Source organism: Physeter macrocephalus, chromosome 12 (assembly GCF_002837175.3).
Source record: "Physeter macrocephalus isolate SW-GA chromosome 12, ASM283717v5, whole genome shotgun sequence".
NCBI classification, from domain to species: Eukaryota; Metazoa; Chordata; class Mammalia; order Artiodactyla; family Physeteridae; genus Physeter; species Physeter macrocephalus.
This window is the reverse complement of record NC_041225.1, coordinates 9,726,480-9,734,719: the sequence shown is the minus strand read 5'-3', so window position 1 is coordinate 9,734,719 and position 8,240 is coordinate 9,726,480. Positions and strand designations below refer to the sequence as shown.

Here is an 8,240-nt window from a genome sequence, read left to right as displayed (position 1 = left end):
TTCAATAAGTGGTGCTGGGAAAACTGGACAGCTACATGTAAAAGAATGAAATTAGAATACTCCCTAATACCATACATGAAAATAAACTCAAAATGGATTAAAGACCTAAATTTAAGCCCAGACACTATAAAACTCTTAGAGGAAAACATAGGAAGAACACTCTTTGACATAAATCACAGCAAGATCTTTTTTGACCCACCTCCTAGAGTAATGGAAATAAAAACAAAAATAAACAAATGGGTACCTAATGAAACTTAAAAGCTTTTGCACAGCAAAGGAAACTATAAACAAAATGAAAAGACAACCCTCAGAATGGGAGAAATTATTTGCAAATGAATCAACAAAGGATTACTCTCCAAAATACATAAATAGCTCATGTAGCTCAATATTAAAAAAAAAAAAAACCCAATCAAAAAACAGGCAGAAGACCTAAATAGATATCTCTCCAAAGAAGACATACAGATGGCCAAGAGGCACATGAAAAGCTGCTCAACATCACTAATTATTAGAGAAATGCAAATGAAAACTACAATGAGGTATCACCTCACACCGGTTAGAATGGCCATCATCAGAAAAATCTACAAACAACAAATGCTGGAGAGGGTGTGGAGAAAAGCCTCTTGCACTGCTGGTGGGAATGTAAATTGACACAGCTACTATGGAGAACAGTATGGAGGTTCTTTAAAAAAACTAAGAATTACCATGTGACCCAGCAATCCCACCCTAAGCATATAGCCAGAGAAAACCATAATTCCAAAAGACACATGCACCCTAATGTTCATTGTAGCGCTATTTACAATAGCCAGGTGATGGAAGCAAGCTTAATGCCCATTGACAGATGAATGGATAAAGAAGATGTGGTCCATATATACAATGGAATATTACTCAGCCATAAAAAGGAATGAAATTTTGTCATTTGTAGAGATGTGGATGGACCTAGAGACTGTCATACAAAGTGAAGTAAGTCAGAGAAAAACGAATATTGTATATTAATGCATATATGTGGAATCTAGAAAAATGGTACAGATGAACCAGTTTTCAAGGCAGAAAGAGACACAGATGTAGAGAACAAATGTATGGACACCAAGCGGGGAAAGCAGGGTGGTAATGGTGGTGGTGGGATGAATTGGGAGGTTGGGATTGACATATATACATGATATGTATAAAATAGATAACTAATATTGAACATGGGAAAGAAAATAAAGAAATGATTTAAAAAAAAGAAAAAAAGAAAGACAACCTACTGAATGGGAGAAAAAAAAAAAAATTCCTGCAGGTGCAGGGAGCACAGTATGGTGTAAGCCCCTCAGCAAACCAGCACAACCAACTAGTGATGTACAATTTACAACAATGTAAGTAAATCATAAACAATAAAAAGATAGTACCCCCAAATCATAAATGCATTTGAATTAACAAGTATACTTTTAGAATCAAAAGGGCTACATAGTAAAACTTTTGGGGAAAAAGTAACATAGAATGTTATAATTAGAGCAGGCATAACCTCTGGGTAAGAGGGAAAAGGTCTTATGAAGGAGTATAAGGGGATTCTGTGATGCTGGTACTGGTCTATTTCTTGACTTGGGTGGTGGCTCATAAGTACAGTCGGGTTTTGATTATCAATTTGTTGATTCTGATTTGTGTACTTTTCCATATGTATGTTATTCGTCAATAAAAAGTTAAGAAAAAAAGTATGGGATGCAGCTAAAGCAATACCTAGAGGTAAATGCATCTTCTTAAAATGGGTATAATAGTAAACATGAAATATTAAAAATTCATGGGCCAAGCATTCAACTCAAGAAATTGGGAAAACAAGTAATTCATAATTTCTTAATAATGAAGACATTTCCTAGTGAAAAATATTGATATTGCAGAAGAGGTTAAAGGAGACCTTAAAGTTAGGATTCACAAGCTTGTTTACAACCCCATATAGCAGAGCCTTTCTGACGTATTACCTATGCGTATGGAAATAGGATGTAACACTACGTATTGTGTAAGTTCTTTAAAAACTGGAAATAATTCTTCTAAGTCACAGCATGCGAACCACATGGCAGTAAGCAGCCAGGGAAATTCAGGCTTAGGTGGGCGTTCCTATTAGAAGACAGAAAGAAAGTGAATAATAATTCACAAAGACAACCACAGAATATGTTTTCACCTTGTCTAAGTGAAAAAATCAAGCTCTAATAGAATGTTAAAAATAACCCATTTACCCAGGACAAGTATAAGATATAGTGAGATAGAAATGGTGTTGAATCCATTCTATTTGTTGGCCTTCGAACAGAAGTACAGCTGATGAAACTTTTCATGTTGACATATGCAGAAAGCAGTTGATCTGGTGAAGGGTTAAAATAAAATCTGTAAAGTCTACTTCTAGCCTGTCCTCCAACATGCCACACCAGTCTCTCCCCACCTCTCAAATATTCTTATATTAATGATTTTTTCCTAGAGAACTGGTTTTTAAATCCAGTTCCCAGATAGTCTCACCTCTAGGAGATAGGAAAAGCTGAGTAGTATAGCAAAATCAGTAGCAAGACAAGTGAAAATCTCATTCCAGCTGGGCTGAGTGTGTATATGTCTAATCATTTCATATATTCCCAGAAATTTCTGGGAAAAGTATCATGCCATCTGGCAATATTCCATGAAGCCCTTGCATGCGGGTAAACAGTTTAAAAAGAGGCAGAAAAACAGCTGTGGTTGTAGACTGAAACTAGTTCTTTGAAAACTTCATGAATATTTGCCTGAGGTTTTATACCATATTTTTAAATGGCTTTATGAGATACAATTCATATACCATGCAATTCACCCATTTAAAGCATACAATCCAACGTATTTTAGTAAATTCACAGTTATGTGTAACGATGACCACAGTTAATTTTGAATATTTCATCTCAAAAAACCCCATGTATCCTTTAGCAGTTCCCCTCCCATCTGCCCATGCCCTCTAGCCCTAAGAAACTGAAATTAGTTCTTTGAAAATTTAGTACTTTGCAACTAAACTTTGAAAGTTTGGTACTGCTTTCTGTCTCTATCCATTTGCCTCTTCTGAATACTTCATATAAATCAAACTTTATAATATGTAGTCTTTTGTGACTGATTTCTTTCACTTAGCTTAATGTTTTCAAGGTTTATTCATGTTGTGGTATGTATCAGTACTTCATTCCTCTTTATGATTGACTAATATTCTGTTGTTATGGATATACCACATTTTGTTTACCCGCTCATCAGCTGATGGACTGGATTGCTTTAACCTTTTTAGCTATTACGAATAGTGCTGCTATGAATATTCATGTCTAAGTTTTTGTGTGAACCTATGTTTTCATTTCTCTTTGATATATACCTAGGAGTGGAGTTGCTGGATCATGTGGTAATTCTACATTTAATTGCTTGAGGAGCTGCCAGACTGTTTTCCAAAGCAGCTGCACCATTTTTCATGTTAGCAGTTTATGAGGGTTCTGATTTGTCCACATGTTCACCAACACTTGGTATTATCTGTCTTTTGATTCTAGCCATTCTAGTGGGTGTGAATGGCATCTCCTTATCATTTTGATTTGCATTTTCCTGATAAACAATGAGGTCAGACATCGTTTCATGTGCTTATGTATATATTTGGAGAAATATCTATTCAAGTCCTTTGGCTATTTCTAAGTTGGGTTGTCTTTATTATGGATTTGTAAGAATTCTTTATCTATTCTAAATACAAATCCTTTAGCATCTTAATGTTTTTGAGGCTTATTCATGTAGTATGTATCAGTACATCCTTGTCAAAATCAGTTGACCATAGACACATGGCTTTATTTCTGGACTTTCACATTTGATTCCATTTACCCGTATGTCTATCCTTATGCTAATATCTTCCTGTCTTGATTACTGCTGCTTTGTAGTAAGCTTTGGGATTTAGATCTCTTGAATTCTGTATGAATTTTAGGATCAGTTTGGCAATTGCTGAAAAGAAACCAGCTAGAATTTTGATAGGGATATCACTGAATCTGTAGATCAGTGTGCAGAGTATTGCCATCCTAACAATATTAAGTCTCCAATCCATGAACATGGGATGTTTTCCTATTTATTTAGGTCCTCTTATTTCTTTCAGCCTGTTTTGTAGTTTTCAGACTATAAGTTTGAACTACTTTTGTTAAATTTATTTTTAAGTATTTTATTATTATTGATGCCATTGTAAATGGAATTGTTAGTTTCACTTTATATTGTTCATTGCAAATGTAAAGAAATCCAAATTAATTTTATATGTTGATCCTGTACCCTGCAACCTTGCTGAACTTGTTTATTAATTCTAATCATTTTTTTTAAAGTAAATTCCTTCGTGTTTTCTATGTACAAAATCATGTCATCTGCAAATAGAGATAGTTTTACTTCTTCCTTTCCAATCTGGATGCCTTTCATTTCATTTTCTTGTGTATCTGTCCTGGCAAGAATTTCCAGTACAATGTTGGAAAGAAGTGGTGAGAGCAAATATCCTTCTTGTTTCTGATCCTAGGTGGAATGCATCCAGGCTTTCACTATTAAGTATGATGTTAGCTGTGGGTTTTTGTATATGTTATTTATCTGGTTGAAGAAGTTCTCTTTTATTTCTAGTTTGCTGAGTGTTTTTATGATTATTAGGTATGTGATTCTGAAAAGGTCTTTAACCTCTCTGAGCCTCTGCTTGAAAAAACTGTAAACACAGCTGTTAACAAGAATGCTGTGAAGGAAGAAGGGTGACAATGCCGGGAAGGGCTTAGCTGAGTGACTGACTAATAGTCAGTAACAGAGTGAGGTGGGTAACAGGGCAAGCTCTACAGACTTGACTGCAAGGGTTTGAATCCTGGTTCCAAACCCTAATAAGTGTGTGATCATGATGAGTTACTTCATGCCTTTGTGCCTAATTAACTTATCTGCAGACTAGAGATAAAATTAGGAACTCACCCAACAGGAATACTGAAATAAATAAATGATTAGATATACATAAAACACATAGCAAACCCTGTATAAGTATTAACTGTGATTATGAAGTTAAGACAGTGTTAAGCAAGGATTAACAGAATACGTATGTATGCAGGGTGGGTGGGGGGCAGGGAAGAAGGACCGTCTGGTGTAGAGGTCTTCCTTGGGCTTGTCTTGGGAGTGCAGGGTGCTGAGAGTCAAATGAAAGCACAAAGTCCAATGTCCCAGTGATACTCTGAGGCTCAAATACTGGCAAACAGATGCAGGTGTCAGGTCTGTAGGGGCCAAGGGTAGGGCTCGAGATTGAAGACAGAGCCAAGAGTTTAGAGTTGGACTGGATGGACTTGCAGGCAAGAGTTTGGGGACTGTGCCTCAGTTCTGTGGGCCACCAGGTCTGTGGTACATGGGTGAGTTAGGCTAGTTTGAGGGGCTGGGGCAAGTTAGACAAATATTATGGTATGACAGAAGGCAACAATCAAGTTCTAGTCCTTCCCGTGCTTTATAATGAAAGATGGGTCCAGGCAAGAGAGGGTCATTGGTTCACAAACAGTGTGGCCAGATCTGTGAATTACAACTTTTATTGGATTTTAACTCTTCCCATTTGTAAGATGGTCAACTTTTTAAAACATGTTCCCAACTACCAGTTCACTGGTTACTCCCAACATCTCTTTTCTACAGGTGAGGACATTGCTGCACAAAGAGGTCAAATGTTACCAACATTATATAGTGACTAAAGACAGAACTAAGTTATAGTCTGGGTCCCTGACCCCTAGTGGGCCACACAGCTGAATGTATAACCTTCAGCCACCAGAGTCACCGTGGAGCATTGGTAGGTGCTTGTGGGCTCTATCTAATAACATTCACTGTCTAATCTTGACACAGATACCTTTTCCAATCCTGCAGAACCTCGGAGAAAGAAATTCCATTCAGCATCGGTTAAGCGTCCTTGCTGACGCATGATCTCAACACAGAGCATAAAGCTGTAGATGAGTTTATGTTGTTCAAAAAGTCCTCTCGAGACATTGACATAAGCTGTTAGGAGAGTCTGTTCTAGTAGAATTTCCATCCGCTTCTGTAGATCATCTGTCCTCACAGAGGTTTCAATTGTTGTATTGAACAACTGTGAAAGAGAACTCTATCAGTGTCTCTGATTTAATTCAATTTCATGGAGGAAAAATTATCTCTGCTCCTCACCCTGACTCCCCCAAATTCAGTGAGTAAATAGCAGCACAGGTGATAAATACTGTACCATGAAAAAGTCCAGAATTCATCCCAAATTGATACATTTATATGCAATATTTATTTTGTGCACGCCTCTTTCTCTCCCCATTTTCCAGAAATGGACCAGTGCCAAATTCTTGACTATAGAAAAGGCATAATATTGACTTTAGATAGAAAATGGAAAATAAAGGTAAGCTGGCAAAACGAGTTTCTCATATCCTCAACTCACATTTGATAATCACTTTGGATGAGAGGTGTAAGGGCTAGGTAAGGTCATGCCCTCTTCTTGGCATTTTCCTAAGATAATTCTTAGGGTGTGGGAAGAACGTGTAAGAATTTTCTTTGAAATTTAAGAGGAACCAGTTTTAAAGAATACTTCCACCCTGCTTCCCACCTGGAAATTTTGGGAACAGGCCTCCTTCCCAAAAGGTGCCTCACATTACAAGGATATCAGGAAGGCAGCAGAGATGGTGGCATGGAAGGCTCAGGTGAGAGGGACAGAGGCAGCCCCACCCATTTCTTGCCACTTCCAAGTAGCACAAGGGCAGGGGGAGGGGAGATCCAGAAATTCCCAAGGGTCTTGAGCTGTGTGACAAATCTAAGCAGAGCCTGAACTCAGGGGCTTGCCTGCAAGTCACGGCCAAGGGGATCTTGCAGCAGAGACTGGGGTCCCATGAGGGATGAGAGGACCATCCTTATGGCTTTAGCCTTGAGGATCCACAGCACAAGGGGCAAAGATGCCAGGTGAGGCAGGGCTGCCCAATTCCTTGGTCACCTTGAGAGGGATCGAGTTGCATTGCTCGTGGGGACATCAGACAGATTGAAGCAGATTGGATGCTGGAGACCAACTGAGGGCCAAGGCAGATCAAGGTCAAGAAGTGTGCTTCACAAGCCCCTAAAAATGCTGCACTGTCCTTGTGCAGGCCTCCTTGTACCACCCCCAACTCATTCTGCTAACAGGATGGAGCACAAGGGGAAAAGATCTGACTGTCTGTCTCCTCACCAAAAGATAGGCCTCCATTCCCTAAAATTAAAAGGGCTTGGAGGAAGCATTCACTTATTCTAGAGAACTGGGAAAGTCTTGTTAATTCTCTGGAAAGTTTGGTCAACAAAGAATAATGGAGTTGTTACTTTAATACACTAAGAAGCAAAGAGTTTTCTTTAACAACCTGACAAGAGGCAGAGAGTTTAAAGTCCAGTGAAGACCTGGTAAGTTCGGTGCCAAAATAAAACATGGCGAATCTTGACACACTCTAAATAACTTTAGTGTGAAATGAAATTATGGATGGGTTTGGTAGAGGATGTCCTGGCCAGGGCTGTCACCTACAATTGTGTTTTGGGTTTCTTGGGCTTGGTAGAGGATGTCCTGGCCAGGGCTGTCACCTACAATTGTGTTTTGGGTTTCTAGTTTCCCTTCCAAATAGCAAAACTCCAGTGTTTTGATGATTCATCCTATAACGCTTTTTCTGTTGGCTCAAGATAATTTCAGGGCATCTTCATTTTTAATTCTTGAAGGAGATTTTAAAACCTTGAAAAGCATGAATTCCAAAACACCCAGGATGAGAAAAGTGTTATCAAAGTCATTTAGATAGAATTAAAGGATTTACTAATCTTTACCTTGCTTGTTTTAATACCCACCAACTAAAGGAAGAGGCGTGAGAACGGCAACCCCTGCCTTTAGGAACTGAGCTGTGACCCGAGTAGAAATGGCCTCTAAAGGCTGCCACAGCAGATGCACTTCTTGTTAGAAGAGAGCCCAGGTGTGTTTACACAACATGCCTCTCATTTCTCTCAATTCTTCATTTCCATTCTCTCCTGCAGCTCCTATTGCTGCTGGCCCCCTGACCATACCAAGGCCACCAAACAAGACATCTAGAGGAAAAACCAAGCTTGGTCTATTATATAAAAATTGTTTGAATATTTCAACAGCTTTTTTTTTTTTTTTTTGCGGTACGCGGACCTCTTACTGTTGTGGCCTCTCCCGCTGCGGAGCACAGGCTCCGGACGCGCAGGCTCAGCGGCCATGGCTCACGGGCCCAGCCGCTCCGCGGCATGTGGGATCCTCCCAGACCGGGGCGCGAACC

The 8,240-nt window shown here is 39.0% G+C and overlaps 1 protein-coding gene across 1 annotated transcript in view; it reads right to left on the bottom strand.

The window, feature by feature from the left end:
- Window positions 1–8,240, bottom strand: part of DNAH6 (dynein axonemal heavy chain 6) — a 300,028-nt gene that overhangs the window by 61,513 nt on the left and 230,275 nt on the right. Inside the window, exons 61-62 of the mRNA XM_024129964.2 lie at window positions 5,822–6,055; window positions 1,953–2,088 (exon numbers count right to left, since the gene is read on the bottom strand). Coding sequence (XP_023985732.1) covers window positions 1,953–2,088; window positions 5,822–6,055 — 370 coding nt within the window. The remainder of the gene's footprint in view (window positions 1–1,952; window positions 2,089–5,821; window positions 6,056–8,240) is intronic.